General features: G+C 53.3%; 1 protein-coding gene across 1 annotated transcript in view; it reads left to right on the top strand.

Annotated features, from left to right (window-relative positions):
• Nucleotides 1-16,624, top strand: part of TG (thyroglobulin) — a 229,632-nt gene that overhangs the window by 125,514 nt on the left and 87,494 nt on the right. The window contains exons 39-41 of the mRNA XM_051844054.3: nucleotides 1,192-1,285; nucleotides 3,137-3,293; nucleotides 9,306-9,508. Of these exons, the coding sequence (XP_051700014.2) occupies nucleotides 1,192-1,285; nucleotides 3,137-3,293; nucleotides 9,306-9,508 (454 nt within the window). The remainder of the gene's footprint in view (nucleotides 1-1,191; nucleotides 1,286-3,136; nucleotides 3,294-9,305; nucleotides 9,509-16,624) is intronic.

A 16,624-nucleotide genomic window follows, 5' to 3' on the forward strand; every position in this document is an offset into this window, starting at 1 on the left:
CCTATGGGGGCTTTAATTAGGGGCTGGGAGACACAGCGTTGAAGAGAAAGGAAATGAGCAAATGAAAAAATTCAAGAGGATTTCCTCTCCCCTCAGTGAGAGTATTATAAGGAGGTTTGTTGCGTGAAGCGTGCACATCCTTCTTCCCCTCCTGAGAATACTCCTCTCTGCCGCTCCTTCCGCGTAGATGCCACTTTCCATAGCTGAGGTGCTGGGGAACAGCTGTGCGATGTTCTCCCAATTGAAGTGCACCCAGAGCGCCTGTGGGGAGGATTTCACTGCCGACAGGCATCCCATAGACCTGCCTGGCGGTGTCACACTGTCACCCTCCATGTCCAGTACTGCCCGTGGTCAGATTTAAGGCCCCTGGCATAAAGTTTGTGGGAAATGGAATTAACGAAGCCATTTATTTTGGTGCAAGAAGTTTGAAACCCAAGGGCTGATGTTTCCTAATAAGCATTGGCCGTGGCCTTTTTGAAGTGCTCGCCTCAAGCCGTGTACCAAGAGGCTCTTGAAGTCTTCTAGGGGAAAGGATGGTGACGGCGTAGGCCCTGACCATGGTAGAGGGAGTACAGAGAGGCAGGGTTGAAATCTGCCCCACCCCTGGGTGCACTGACTAAGGCGTCTTACTGTCAGGCTGGGCCCACGTGACAGGCGAGGTGACGGAGTCCTGAGTGGACAGTGTGTGTAGCTCAGGGCTAGTGAGGCTGGGTGATGAGTCAGGTTGCCTTGCGGGCAGGTGAGGGCCGCTCAGCCTTTCAGCATGATCCGGCTTCTTACACCAGGAGCAGCTCAAACTGGTGCCCTGGGCTCTGTGGTACAGACGGCACGTCAGACTCTGCATCCAGTGCAAGGTCTGCACGCCTGAGCTAGGAAGAGCCCAGGCCCAAGGCAGCAGCCACCATCATCTTGCTTCTCCTCTTTACTTGGACTGCTGGGGTCACACCCTACCTCTGGGTTGGCATGTTATCCCTGGGGAGTGGTGTTCCATGGGTAGTTGACAGGGGGGAGACTGAGGGGTACTCTGTCTCTCCTTCCATTCGCTGGCCACTCCCATGTCCTGGAAATGGAGAGAGACCTCAGACCTTTGGGATGGGGCCATGAGCTCTGGCCATGGGTGATGGGTGACTGGGGAGACAAGGGTGTCGCTTTGGTTGCTCCTCCCGGGAGCTACGTGGTCTGTCTCTGCAGGGCCAGCTGCTGGCAGCCAGGCACCCGAACACCTGCACCTCCCAGTGTCAGTGAAGACTGCTTGTACCTCAATGTCTTTGTCCCTGGCAATGTGGTGAGTTTGGAAGCTCTCGCTGCTGTTTCTCCTTCCAGGTCTCCCATTAGAAATCCTGCCCCTGCCACTGTCAGCCCAGGTCACAGCTACACGGTGCTCTGCGAAGCTTGTGCCCATCCAGCACCGTCCCCAGCGCTGTCAGCTTGGTAGGGGTCTGAGTGCTATGAGCAAGCAGAGGGGGCCCCGGCCCCTCCAGGACCTCATCTGATCCCCCTACATCCTCACCACTGCAGCATGTGGGGGTGACCCTTATCTCCACTTGGTGCTCTAAGAAATCTTTGGAAAGGACCTGTGATGGCTGGGCAGTGTGATGGGTGAGGCACAGCTCTGGACTCTGTACAGCTGCTGCCCTCGGGAGGCTTATGTTTTAGTGGGAGGGGCCAGAATAATTAGAGAAGCAATGAATCTTGCGTCATTTGTGGAACTGCTAATGCTCTGAAGGAAAAGCAGAACAAGGAGATACCCAGTGACAGGCAGGGCAGCCTGAGCACGGGGTGAGGTGTGGCCAGTGGTCAGTGAGACGAGCCAGTGATGCCGGCGGGGGCTGGGGATTGTGGAACCGAGATCAGAATCAGTCCATAAACATGGAACCCAGATGCTTTCCTTAGGGAGAGCCCCTGGGAACGTGTCTCTGGGGCTTTCCACATGGACTGTTTCTTGAGGCAGAGGAGGATGGGATTTTGGGTTTTGGGCGTGAAACCACTTACGCCAGTGTTGCAGCCTGAGTCTGCCTGAGTAGTTGCAGCAATCCTGGTGCTGAGTTTGAGTTTCCCGTCAGCAGGGGAAGGGCCAGAGGGCGTGAGAGGAAAAGGGATGATGGGTTTCTGGAGTCTGACTCTGAAAGTGCTGACGGACCGTGGAGGGGTGGCGGTGCCAGCGCTTCCTGGTCCCCAAGCTCGCGAGCAGTGAGCTTCGGAGGTTTGGTCACAGCGAGCTGGTCTGAATGAGCTTTGTAATGAAAGTGTGGAAGCTCTCTTTGGCTGTGTTAAAGGAAGTGTGGGCTCTTCAGTGAGAGAGATGGTAGACTTGTGTTCTGCCCAGTGCTGTGCACACTGTACTTGCAGAACTGAATCAAGTCCAGGCTTCAAACCAGCCCTGCTGCCTACTACTCCTCATTGCTGTGGGCGTGGCTGCTTCCAAGGCTCTCGAACTGGCTTATGGATGCCATGTCCCCCCAGTGCCTTCACGCCATCTTCCCTCTGTACCTGCCTGCGTCCAAAGTCCCTCAGCATCCTGGGTGAGAGCCCTCACGTGTGACCTCATTCCAGCGGTCTCTGTGGACTGGGCTCTTTCTCCACGAACAGTCCCACTCTAAGAAGCATCAGTTACTTTTGAGATACTATAATGAAATGCCAGAGGCAGACTGCACTTGAAGAAGTTTACTTAGCTTGGTTTGCAGACTGAAAAGCCAAGACCAGGTGGCCCCATGGGCCTGGTCTTAGGTGGGGCCCCTCAGTAGATGGCGTCAGGTGGGACCGCGTTCAGTAGGGAGAGATTGCATGGCCAGACAGGAAGCCAGAGAGCTGCAGAGGGCCTGGCTTACTCCTTCTATCGCAAATCTCTGTGAGAATTAACGCAGTACTACTTAATCCTTTCCAATGATTCTCTGAGGTCCCACCTCTTAAAGGGCCACTCCCCCCAACATCACCACACAGTGGACCAAGCCTCCAAACTGCAGCGGGGGGGTCAGGACATCAGCCTAAAGTTTGAGGTGCCACAGCCCAGCCCAGGCCTGAGCCAGGTGTCCCTCCAGGGAGGAGCTGTGTGGATGGGCTGAGAAGCTGGCCCCTGCAGGGAAGGCTGCCGTCGCATGCTCTCGCCTCAAGCCCCTCCGATTCTCCAACCGCACAGGTCCCCAATGCGTCCGCGCTCGTGTTCTTCCACAACACCATGGAAGGGGATCGGGAAGAGCGGCTGGAGATCGACGGCTCCTTCCTGGCCGCTCTTGGTGACATCATCGTGGTCACTGCCGGCTACCGCGTGGGCGTCTTCGGCTTCCTGAGTTCCGGTGAGCTGCTGGTGTTGGCAGGGACTGCCGGTCCCTGTGGCTGAGACCCCCTCTGTGAGCGCAAGTGTGCCCGTGATTTCTTCCTGAAGCTGCCTCTCATCCTGCTGCCCCTCCGGCAGCCCATCTGTGCATAGTCCAGGCACTAGCAGCCCCAAGAGCCTGCGGCAGTGCCGACGCCTACGGAGAGAGGCGGCTCTCGTCACTGGACAACACATGTCTGATGCTGTTCCAAGTGCACTGTGGATTCTATCTGATGGCGGGGGCGGGGAGCGGGAATCGGATGCCCAAGGAGGTTAGAAACTTGTTCAAGGTCATAAGGTTCGGAAGTAGCAGAGCAGGCTCATCGGGAGCTGTCTGTCCTGGGAAAGCTCCAAGGAGTGGACTGCAGCCCTTCCGTGCACAGGGAGGCCGTGCGTCTCAACTCAAGGGCTGCACCAATGAAGTATTCCCATTTATTTCCCTTTCTTTCCTGCCTGCTTCCTTCAGGGCACAAACCTGCTTGTCACCCTGGCTCCCTGCTCCTCCATCATCCCCAACTGCCAGGGCAAGGTTGAGCCTTGGACCAACCCAGCCACCTTCCGGCCACAGCTTTGCCTCCCCTCCAGCCACCAGCAAGCGTGGAGGAAGCATCAGGCAGCATCTACAGTGGGCAGGGGCACTGGCCTCAGAATCTGAGGGATCAGTGGCAGCCCTGCCATTCACTGGCCGTGTGACCTAAGACAAAAACAAAAAGAAACCTTCCTTTCTCCCAGTCTCAGCTTTCTCCTGTGTAATGTGGGGGTGATTCTACTCAGTTTCCAAAGTTACAGTGAGACTTGAGTGAGACAATACATGGTATGTGGGGAGTTTTAGAGATGGTAGTAGGTTTAAAGTCCTTGAAAAAGGGACTGAGCTTCCCCCCTGGTTTCCAAAGGTCTCCTTCACCACCTGGACTATCTGATGTGCTAAGAATGGATGGGAGGTGGAGGCAGCGTGGCCAGAATGACAGATAGCACTCGAATGTATGTGAGCAGGCGTCCTGTGTGAGTGTGGGGGCAGGGGGGCTGAGTAGACCATGCAGCGTGAGCCTCAGGTTCCATGAAGCCCTCCAGTATTGCAAGGGACAGGCAGGTGAAATGCAACCCAAGGCCAGCATGGGAGATGTGAGAGATAGGAAGACAGTAGACGTAATGGGAACGTTACGGGGCAGGCACTGCTGGGAACCGAAGAATGCCCATGGCTTCCGCTTGCCTGCTTTGCGCCCTGTCCGACAGATCCCAGACGGTGGTGAGAAGCAAATGTGGTAGCTGGGTTTTGTGAAAGACTTAGGTGAACATTAAAGGTTACTCCCAGACAAGTTTACTTTCCTTTAAAGAAAGCTCTGCTGGGCTCCCCTTTCCCAAACGCAAGGTTGACAAGGATTTGTTAAACCACTCGGTGCCTTCCCTGACGAGGGGGTGAGATCAGGGCTGATCCTGTTGAACCCTGGGCTGGGGAGGTTTTCCCAGCCGTGGCTGACTCTCTGGCTCAGGGCATTTCTAGACAGAGCGAGCAAGTTTCCGTATGTCGTCTGTCCATCCCCGAGGGGCAGGAGATGACAATTGCACAGAGGGTAATCTTGTTTAGAGTCCTGTGCTTCCGGAAAGGGAATCTCATTTTGGCTGCCAGCAGTGGCAGTCTGTGGGTGGGGGGGGACAGGAGGGGGGCGACAGAAGCTTCCAGAACATCCAGCCCCCTCATTCCTGATGAATCAGTGCTGCCTCTTCATGTTGCTCAAGGGAAAAACCATCAGCTCGAGAGAAGGGAAGTTAAACTTACAGGGTGTTTTTCAGGAACCAACACTGTGGTCCCATTTCATTGATGAAATAACAAGGCTTGGAGCCATACAGGAGGCCAATCACCCAGTCCCAAGTGGCAGTCAAACAATGACAAGGAGGACCATGCTTTAGCCTGCTCCTTCCATGCCTAGAAAGGCCCTTTGGGCTTCTTGTTCTTCGGTTACACAGATCAGGGTTGGCGTTCCACACTTGTTTGGTCACAGACAGCATCTTTGCTGTTTTATCAGGCCTCCTTGCATGCCCTGCCTTCCCCAGCCCTCTGGGCTCTTGCCTGGGGCTTTCTGAGAGTGAGCCTAGGGAGAGGCCACAGCCATTGGCATCCTCACCAGATAACCAGGAAGCCGAGGCACGGGAGCAGGGCAGTGGGCAGAGGAGCGGCAGAGCCACGGCACAGGCTCCCTGGGTGCCCATGAGCCACCCCCGGACTGCCGCGGGCCAGTTTGGCAAGGAGACTTGGGCAGAGCAGCAGCTGCACGGGGCGTGGAAGCCAGCAGGAAGCAGGCGCGTGCAGCCGGCAGGACGCTCCCGGGGGCGGCTTCTGACCATACGTATTCCTCCCGGCAGCCTGAGACACGGGCGGCAGCCATCTCCTTTTCTGTTTGTTGTGTCTACTTACTGGATTTTTAGGATCCAGAGTGGTGTTCAGTTTACAGAGAAACCAAGCAGTAAGCACAGAGTCCCCGTGCGCGCCCCGTGCCCTTCCCCCAGCATGCCCTACTACTGCCACCATGATCCGGGTGGCGCACCTCTTACACCTGGGGAGCTGCCGCGACCCCTCACCAGTCACTCAAGTCCAGAGCTACCATTAGGGGTCTCTCATCCTGTTGTTGGTTCCGTGGGTTTTGCCGACTGCACCCTGTCCGTGCACACCCTCAGCACCCTGCAGAGTGGGTGTATCGCCCTCTGACCCCCTTGTGCTGTCTCATGCGGCCTCCCTTTTTCCTTCTGCACGGTTGAGAAGCACAGCTCGGAGCATATATTTGGAAGGGCTGGGCTGCTCTGAGTGCCCACGGTCTCAGCCTCGCGTCCTGCTTTCAAACAGGACAGGGTCTAAGGGTAGTGGCTTCACTCTGTGGGCCTGTAACACCCCAGACCCACACACCCTCCCTCCCTCCCTCATCACAGCTGCCCCTCTGTCAGGGGAACCTGCTAAGACTTGCAAGGCGGCATATGTGAGATAAGGTATGTGGAAGACGAGCACAGAACGTGGCCCTGGAACCGTGCCTGGCACCTGAGCTCCCCCACTGATCCCCCCTTGTCCGAGGCAGGGGCTCTGGCAGGCCATGCCTGTGTCATCCTCACTTCCTGGCTGGCCTCTGGCCACAAAGCTGCCTCCAGGTTGCAGCAGGGGCCCCTGTCCCTTGCTGAGTCAGGTGCATGGCCTTGCAGAGTGGAACATCCCTCCAGAGATGGACAGATGCGCATAGCCACTCCTGCTGGGCCTCAGGCTGCCTGCACAAACTTGTGCTCTCTGAGAGACAAGACGAGCCAAGCCCTGCATTTCCGGGAGCCTTGCTTCTGTTGCTATGGAGCAGTTGGAAAGGAAGTGAGAGGGTGTGTGGTGGGCCAAGGGAGGGGGCCATTTCTGTGAGCTTGGATCCCACCCTGGAGACAGATCCTGGGAGCATCAGCACCCTGTAACGTGTCACGTTCTGTCTGGCAAAGTATGACAGTGATGGGGGCGGCAGCACACAGGGACAGAGGAGGGGTGGCTAGCAGGCATGCAGGAGCAGAGGAAGTGTTCTTTGGCCAGGGAGCCAGACAGCAGGCCAGGAAGCCACCAGTAACCGCACACAGCCATGACCTCATCGTCCTTGGACACTCAGCTCCACTTCCCCCTCCTGCACCCCCAGAGGGTCTGCCAGGCTCCCTGAGCAGAGGAACAGGCACGGACCCTGCCCCAGGGGCACCCTGTCACAGGCGCACAGGCCTGAACTTGCTAAGGGCCTTGCTGAGGTGCTGCTAGAACTACACCTGTTTCATTTTATTTAAGGGGGAAAAAATCCTCTTTAATGCCTTGTGCCAGGTGGAGGAGTTCTGCCCCCTTTACCGATGTCAACTGATTTGATCATTGTGGCAGCCGCCTGAGGCACGTTCTGGTGAAATCCCCCTTTCACAGACGGGGAAAATGGAAGCACACCAGGGTCTCACACGGCACTCAGCACCGTGTCTGCTGCCTTCCATTGACGCCCATCGCCAAGACTGGGTTTTGCTAAGGGTCTTCTGTCAGATGGTTGAGGAAGTAGAACGGGCAGGTGAGAACCAGCTTGTGGGATGGTCCTGCGCAGAGCGTAGGAGACTGGTGGTGCAGGGCAGAGTAGGGCACTGGATGGGTGGAGAAGGGTGTCAGCACTAGGTCCAGGAATCTCACACGTCTGTGCCCCCAGTGGCTGAAGCTTCTGGCCAGTAGGGCACAGCCCTCTGCAGTGCCCTGCCTCTGGGGCCAAGCAGCGGGCTCATGAGTAGAAGCACAGTGCGTGTGACAGGACTGGGGTGGTGGGACCAGTGCAGGACACTGAGGATACAAGGAACCGGAGCTCAGCACACAGCGAGTGCAGAACGAACATGGATGTGATGAGCGGCCCCTGGGCAGTGCTGGGAACCCAAACCGAAGAGACAGGAGGAGCGCACATCCTAGGGGCCTGAAAGCCGAGAAGTTCCAACTTCATGCGGTAGTGACGAGGCAGTTCCTCAGGCTTTCACAGCAGAGAAAGCTCCACAACAAAGGGCACTCAAATTTTACAGTGCACGTCTTAGAGATTCTTCCCCAAGTATCTGTTGACTTGGGTTGAAAGTTAGGACTAAGAGTTTGGTTGTGAGTTAGGATTTGCATCCCAGGTTGCCATGTAGTGGGGACACTGAGAGAGCAAGTGAGAGGCAGCGACATCCCCATTTGTTGTTGCTGGAAATGCAGGCCGTGGAGGTCACGTCCCAGACTCACAGGGCTCGCTCTGCTCAGCTGGCGCCCTGCTTTCCTGGGCTGCCTAGGCCTTGAGGGAAACAGACACGTTCACCCTGACAAATGGAGCACACACACAATGCCGAAAAGGCCGCAGTGAGGACCGTGCTGTGCCAATGGCTTCACCAGACCCAGAACATGAAAAGCACTTGAAGAAATTCCAGAAGCCTCCACGGCTGGAAGACTCATTGTGTCTTTCTTGCACTCTGAGCTGGTGCGCTCTTCAGCTCGGAGAATGCAAGGTTGGGAATTCAGACGCAAGCTTTTTTGTTTTTGTTGTTTTTTCTATTTGGGAAATAGGGAAACTGTGAACAGTTTCTTGCTAGGAACTGAATCCTGTTCATTATAACTTTGGTGCATGGTGGAGAACTGCGAGCAGTGCAGGGCTTGGGGGGCAGTCTGAGCAGTTGATCTGCACCCTAGAGTCACCCGTGTGTGATTGTTGATGAAGCCGTGGAATCTGATGAGGTTTCCTGGCACAGCCAGAAAAGCATGTGGACCTCAGATGAGATCAGAATGAGGTGTGCTCTTTCAAGGTGTGATGGAGAAGTTAATGGAGGTAGTGCAGTCAGTTGGAAATGACCCACTGAATTCAGGGGTCCCCCAGGGGGTGGGGTCATGGGGTGTCCTAAAAAGCCAAGGAGAAGAGCACAATTGTGCTTCACTCTTTTTATGTCTTTTTATGTTTCATTTAAAAACAGTGCTGCGTTTTCAGTTTTGAACTTTATGAGAAAGGAAAGGGAGATCAGGTCTGTGTGTGCTGCTGGAGGCCACAGCAGATGGGACAGTGGGGAGGAGTGGAATCCAGGGCTCTACCCTGGGCTGGCTGTTGTCATGGAAGCCACTTGCAGAGTCAAAAACCTGGGACAGGATCGCCTCCTTCCCAGCAGGTGTGCTGAGCTGGGTGGTGGGGCTGAACACGCATGGCTGTGATCGACCAGCCTTCCAGCAACTGCCCTTGTCTGCCAGTGGGGAAGCAGAGCCCCAAGAGTGCAGGGACATGGGCAAGGTCTCCCAGCCAGTGCTGGCTGAAGCTGGCATTGAGACCTGAGTGTGTTTGGGTTGGAAGGCCACATTCTTCCCATTGCCACTGACTGTGTTTGGAACCCACAGTGCTGACCTGTGGGGATAAGAACCCAGGGCCCCTGCAGGAGCCATGTGCCTGGTGTAGATAGCACCATGATTATTAAATCCGAGGTTGTGCAAAATCACAAAAGGCTTTCCTGTTTTCTGAAGGATCTAACGAAGTGACTGGCAACTGGGGACTGCTGGACCAGGTGGCAGCTCTGAGCTGGGTGCAGACCTACATCGGAGCCTTTGGTGGGGACCCTCGGCGCGTATCCCTGGCAGCAGACCGAGGTGGAGCTGACGTGGCCAGCATCCACCTTCTCACAGCCAGTGCCAAGGACTCCAGACTCTTCCGGAGAGCCGTGCTAATGGTGAGTTACAGGTTCTCTCTTCAGTCTTACTGAAGATTTGGGTGAACAGCTCCTCTCCTCTGCCCCTTGAGACCAGTTGGCTTAGTTGCTGGATTCCCCTTAGCCTTTGTGCTGTGGCTTCTGCTCGTGGCCATCTTTCCAGGCTCTGTGCCTCCAGGATGCCGAAGCTCCCCTGACTACATGGAGTGGGGTCTAAAGTGCTGTGACTCTGAGAGGTTGGAATGTCTGTTTCCTGGGAGTTCCTCGTGAGGATTTAGTGGTCTGAATGGAGGCAAAGACTAGAACTAACCAGGCAGGAACCTACTGGATGGACCGGATGGTCTGCAGTGCCTGCTAAACGATGATGATGGTGATGATGCTGTTGATCATAATGGTGATGATGATGGTGATTTTGAGGATGGTAGTGATGATGACAATGACAGTGATGCTGATAATACAGTGATCTTGATAATGGCAATAATTAGGATGGAAAAAATCACCTAGCTGGCCTGGGATCCATTGTTCTGTCCTTGATTAGCTCCTGATTTTATTGAGTATCTAATTTGTGCCAGGTGTGCTGTGTTAGATTCTGGCAAGCCATGATAAATGCTACATGCCACCGGGCTTGGGAAGTATGTAGTCACCGAGTGCTGGGGACAAACACTTAAAGTGGGTAATTTAAAAGAGAATCTTAGGATGGGTCACAGAGAAGGACCCAGTCCAGTGTCAGAGAAGGAAGGGGGTATGGAGGAATGTTTCCCTGGAGTGGGAATGGCGTAGCTACATGATGAATGCTGTGGAGGCATTAATTGTCAGCCAAGTCCTGGGAAAGAAGATTGAGGGCCGGAGTCCTGGCAGCCAGTGTGTGCAGGCACAGAGGCGTCCACCTGCCCCGAATACTTGGATTGTTACCCTGAGAGAGGGAGATTCATTGCTCAATGACTGCTCACTGTTTGTTTCCAGCTTAGGATTTTAACGATTGTAAATGTCTAGTTCAGTGGCATTAAGTACATTTCCAGGGTTGTGCAACCATCACCACTGTCCATTGCCAGAACTTTCCCGTCATCTCAAACAGAAAGCCTATACCAATGAAACATGACTTTCCATTCTCCCAATGCCTGAAGCCCCGGTTAACCTCTTTTCTTCTTTGGTCTCTACAAATTTGCTCATTCTGGGTACCTCATGTAAGTGGAACCATACAATATTTAACATTTTGTGTCTGGCTTGCTTCACTTGGAATCACATCTTCCAGGTTCATGCCTGGGGTAGCACGGATCAGAATCTCCTTCCTTCTTAAAGTTGAATACTACTCCATTCTGCATATGGAGCTTACTTCGTGCACACATTCATCTGTTGACGGGCACATGAGGTGTATCTACCACTCGACTGTTGTAAACAGTACTGCTAGAACATTGCTCTGTGGCAAATGATTTTTAAGCAAGTAAGAAGCTTAGAGCTACACTTCAGGACCACTGCTCGTAGGGCTGGGTAAAAAGTGAATTTAAGAGGGGTAACACTGGAGATCAAGGAAGCAATTAGGAGACTGGAAAGGAACCTAAACAGAGGAAAGATGGAGAACCACTGAAGTCAACACCATGAACTGAGTTCCTCAGTGACTGGCCAGCAAGTCCAAGGCCATTTAGCTGCACCCCAGTCTTGCACAACCTCTGGAGTTCAAGCGCTTGATTTGAAGGAGGTGGGAGAAGTGTCTTTGTTTGGGCATAACTTAGCTGAGGTCAGCGTTGTCACCATTTCCAACAGAAGGCAGTGCCACCTGCCACTCCATCCCTCTCCTTCAGCCGCAGGGCCCAGTCGTGTCCCTTGGGGGCCATACTGTGTTGTGCCTTATACAAGGGTATTTCACAAAGTGAATGGAAAATGGAATTGAAAGCTGAGTTTATTTTGATGCAGACTTTTTATTGAAATCCACATGTAGATTTTTTCATAACAGGCATTTTCTATAGACTTTTTGAAGGCCCCTTGCACAGGACGTGTTCTTTGCATGGAAGACTTTTCTCTCATTCTCCTCGTTGTGTGATGTATTGGTCCATTTTCTGTAAGCAAAGCAAGACACTTGAGGCTAGGTACCACATAAGGAAAAGAGGTTTATTCTGCCTAGAGGCATGGCATTGGACTGGCTGGGCTCTGGGGAAGACCCCGTGATGGATGACGTCACAGCACACAAAGGGATAGAGCCGTGGTGGGACAGGAAGTCAGGGAGAGGTCGGCTTCCGTTACAACAGTCCTCTCGGGGCACCAACTCAGAGTCCCACAGGTACTGAATCCCTTCCGAGGACGCTACCCCCAACACCTCACTGTCAGTGGGCCCTCTTCCACGCCCACCACCTCTCACATTGCCATCCTGGGCACACACTTGCAACGCCTGAGCCTCTGGGGACATGCTCACCCCATATCCACATCCTAGCACCTGCCCTGCTTGTCCTTTAGAGAAGTCTTCTGGACCTCCAGCTTAGAGCCTCTGCCTGTCCTCCTGCACAGCGTTTATCATGGTATCCGCCAGTGAATAAGGATGCTGGGCCTGCTTGGCCTCCCTCACGGACCTTAAACTGCAGCAGAACAGGGGCCGACATGCCTTACTGCTCTCCACAGGGCCCTGAGGCCCCCACCCAGCAATCTGACAGTAGGCGCTCTCCAGGTAACATGGCCAGCAGGGCAGCAAATGGGCACGTGCACGTGGCAGCATTCAGACATTCCAGCATCTTCTTCCTCCCCTTGTGTTTTCCCATCTGGGTCCATCTTAATGGCAAGAGGTTTGAGCCCAAACATCTCCCAGGTGTGGTGTTGACAACAGACCTTCGTGTTGCGCTAATCCTGGAGGAACTTCTCCAGAGTCCTCTTGGAAGCGAGGCGCTCACTAGGACCCAGAAGATGCCAGAAGCATCTTCCAAAAGGCCCAGAAGGCAGATTTTTCTTTTTCAGGGTTTAGGTGTTTGGGGAATTTCAAAAACTAATCTGTTTTAACAAATGGCAGTGTATTTAAAAATAAATCCTCCCGTCTGTTTGAGTCATTTGGAAGCAGCTTTCCCAACTGCTCCCGGCAGCCCTTGGGATGCATGTGAAATTACTTGGGAATGAAAGGACAAATATACTTCAGTATATTAGCGGTTATTAAATGTGCTCTTCCCCGGCAGATGTTTGGGGAGTGAGTGTCAGTTGGCAGTTTATCTGGGAGTAGAATCTAAAGTCTGTGAATCTTGGGGCAGGAGCTGCTAAGACAACATCAGTCAAGAGGAGTTTCTACGGTGATGATTATTCATCTGTTTGTTTAGTACATTTGGGTCCTCAGAGTGCTTCCGTATCTTATCTCCCAGATCCTCACTTTGACTGGCATGTGGCCGTTACTCCCTTTTCAGTCCAGAGGTAAGAAATCTGAGTGGCACAGAGGCTCCATGACCTGCCAAAGAGCACACAGCAGGTAACTATTGGCAGAGATTAGAACCTAAAGACATGAGACTGCTTCTTCAGGAACTTGAGGTTCTCCCAGGGGTCTCTCAGGCCTATGATCAGAGAGTCCTGTCCTGGCTTTGGACAAACCTTCCACCTTGCATCCTCCACCTGTGAAATCAAAGCAGTGGGTTCCGTCTCCCAAGGTCACAGCAAGCTGCCATGCTTAGAGTTTGCAGTGTCCTGCACACCACAGGAACTCGAGAAATCCAAGCTCCCCACTTCCCTCACAAGAGACAGCAACTCCAAACTAAGCAAGTCCCAGATTGCTTCCCTGGACCTGGGGGACGGGGCACAGGCTGAAGGGTGACTTGTCGCACACACGCCTTGTGGGCTCAGTTTTGAGAGAAGACTTTGGGATCATGTCCTCTGTGGTTTGACTCTGGGACCCTCGCCGTCCTTCGGCATTGCTCCAGTTCCACATTCCTTGGGGTGAACCCCTGGCCTCAAGCTAGGCTTTCCTGTCCCCTTTCCACCTCCATTCCCGCTGGAATGCCACACTCCAGGCTCACTGGTTGCAGCATTCCTAGGAAATGCCATGCCTTCTCCGGCACCTTTGAGTCTACACTGTGGGCAGCACATGCGGTGTCCACCTGGACCATCCTTGGATCTGCCCCCAGGCTCAGCTGAGTTCCCAGGCCTCCAGCCCTTCCCCCTGTTCTCAGAGCAGAGGGAAGGTCACCTTAGTGAAGAGACTCCCTGCCTCAGTCTGTGTTCTGTTGCTGTGACAGGAGGCCAGCGGCTTGGCACTTTATAGAAAGACAAGGGGTAGATTTTGGCTCTTGGGGGCTGAAAAATGTAAGGTCAGGGCCCCAGCATCTGCTCAGCTTCCTGCGAGGGCCTCCAGCCTGCTCCACGTGTGGCCGAAAAGCAGAAGGCAAGACTGTGCGAGCAGAGGCAGGGCAGAGGGAGCTGTAACACCCACATCGGGACAGCTCACCCACCCCTGGGAACTACACCAATGCCTTCGTGACAGAAGAGCCCCATGACCCAGACACCTCTGAAAGTCCCCGCCACTTCGTGCTGCCATCACGTTAGCAATGACATCTCAGCAGAGGTCTCAACCGGGACAAGCAGATCCAAACGCCACAGCACGTCAGGGAGCAGTTCTCAGGAATTCTGTCTTGTCTTACACCCTTGGCATTTTTCTGACATTTCTTATTTCACTTCTCCTGTGAGTTGCTTGTCACCCTGATGGAAGTGTAATTCTCCTAGCACTTCCTTAACGCTCAGAGAGTCCCTGGTTCACAAAGGGTGCCTGAGACCGTGCCACATTCCATTAAACTGACGTGGAGGAAGACGGTGGTTGGGGGCCAGAACACTATTTTCTGTTGTTTGGGCAATAGCTCTCCTAGTGTGAGCGCCTCCCTTAGGCTTATTTGGCTCAAAATTACCCTAGCTGTTCATGGGCTCTGAGGCTTCCGTATGTATTTTAGAATAAGTTAATTTTTTCTAATATTCCTTCTGGGACTATAAGATTAGTTTCGTGGAATTTTTTTGTTTAATTTTAGGGAGAAAAAGAAGCCCTGTGTTTTTGATGTTCCGCCTTGCAGCCATACATCAGGTTAACCCCACAACTCCTCGGGTCTTTTCCTAGTTTTGGACCCTTACACGTGAAGGTTGCGAGGCACGCTCCTCCATAGGCTATCGTTTGGTTGGTTTTGTGGATGGTGACTTAGTTTCCGTTGTGTTTTCCAGCTCTGGGAATGACTTGGTTTAGCAAATTACTGTAATTTTTCCACAGAAGAATAAGTTGACTTAGCAACTGGCTGATGTCTCATCACTTCTAAAGTCTTGCCTGTTGGTTTCATTGGATTTTCTATGAAGATACCTCATCATTGGCAAATAATGGCAGGATTAGTTCTATAATTGTTGGGGCAAAATGCTCAGATATCGTTAACAGAGAGACCTACCACTAAAGTAGCTTATGGAGTGAAGAAGCTTTTTCTCTATTTTTCTGTTGTCATTTCCCAAGGTGAGAAGTGTCCAGGTGTTGCTCAGGGCCCTGGTTTGTTCTCAGTGGCTCTCTGCCATCCCTTAGGGCCTTGCTCTCAGCTCCCTGCTCTGCAGAGCTGCATCTGGGCCGCTTGCCTGGGTTCCAGACAGCAGGGAGGGCAGGGGAGGGGAGGGAGGAGCCGTCCTAGGCTGTCTCAGGGCTTTGGGGCACTCTCCCCTGCAGGCTGGTAGGAGCAGAAGTGCATTTGCTTGCTGTTCTGCCTTTGGCGCTCTTGGCCACGCCTGTGTGTGTTTTGTCTGTCGTATTACTCCTACTGCACAGGCCGCGTCTTCACAGCTCTCCTCTGGCTTCTCTGTGGCTGTGTTTTGAGAACTCGGCTTCACTGACGCCCTCCCTTTGTGACTCTCCTCCACTTTCTCCTTGTTCTTTTAGCTTCTGGAGTTGAAGGCTGACATCATTGCTTTCCCTTCTTTGTTCTTGGATCAGTGTATTTTAATCAGCCAACTCCCTGCCTGTGATTTTACCAGCTATGGCTCTCACAATTTGAAAAGTAGCCTTAGGTTGTTTATTTCTAAGTATTTATTCTATCATTTTCTTCTCAACGGAAGGACTTTAAGTTTTTTGGGTTTTAGGGTCATAGATTTTTTTCCATCCTTTTACAAATCTATTTGCAATTTTATTTCATTATTGTCAGAGAGCGTGAATGGGAAGAGGCTGACCCTGAAATGTATCAGGACAGCCACTGTGACCTAATGTCTTCTCCATTTGTGGGCAGCAAAGTTAAACAGTGTTGTCAAAATCTAGCTGTTTGTGTGCCTTTGCTTAATCCATTAGTTTCTGACAGTTGTGTGTTAAAGTCTCCAAGTAAGATTACATAGCTGTTTCTTTCTGTACTAGTTGTGTGATACCTTTTGAAACTGTTGATTAACTAGATGGCAGTCGTTACATTGTCTTAATGTATGGTTCCTTTTGCAGCAGCTCTCTGCTCCGATGTAACTTATTTCCCCCTTGAATTCCATTTAGCCTCAGAATACAACACGTTTTCCTCTTGCTCAGGTTTCCCGTGGCTTTGTCTTCAAACCCTCTGCGCCCTTTGCTTTAAGGCTGTAGCAAGTAGACAACACAGAGCTGTGTGCATAGACCCCGTCTGCCACACGGCAGCTGATGTGGCCCTTTTAAATCGAGCCCGTGAGTGAGAAGGTTCCACTCCCCTGTTGAGGGCTTCCCAGCTCTTTTAGCGTGGACCTGCCCCTGCCCTCTAGCGAAGGCCCTGCTGGACCTGTCTGTCTGCCTCCTCTCCCCACCTCCTCCGCCTCCCTCAGCCCTGGCCACTCCTCTTCCTGCAGACCCCTCAGCCTGCACTCTCGCTCTGCCTGTAGGGACGGCCATGCTGTGCCCACGGCCTCCAGCGCACTTCCCGGTCTTTGCATGCCTGCTTGCAGCTCGCCTCTCAGGCCTCTCCTCGGAGCCCCTCCTGAGCACCCTCAGATGGAACCCCGCCATTTCCTGCACTGCACTCCCTCCTGTGGGACAGCTTCTCGTTTCTGGGTGACGTCAGTGCCGTGTCCCAGAAGCCTCCTGTGGCTTTCATTGCTGCAGCCTGGCACCTAGAGCAGAGTCTGAAAAGCACTGGTCCCAAGAATCTCTGGGAAGAATGGACAGGGCAGGTGTCACAGGTGGTGTGAAGAGTCTAGGGAGACGCAGAATTCTCATGG

The sequence above is a fragment of the Oryctolagus cuniculus genome, chromosome 6 (assembly GCF_051225735.1).
Source record: "Oryctolagus cuniculus isolate XC-2025 breed Fujian yellow rabbit chromosome 6, ASM5122573v1, whole genome shotgun sequence".
NCBI lineage: Eukaryota > Metazoa > Chordata > Mammalia > Lagomorpha > Leporidae > Oryctolagus > Oryctolagus cuniculus.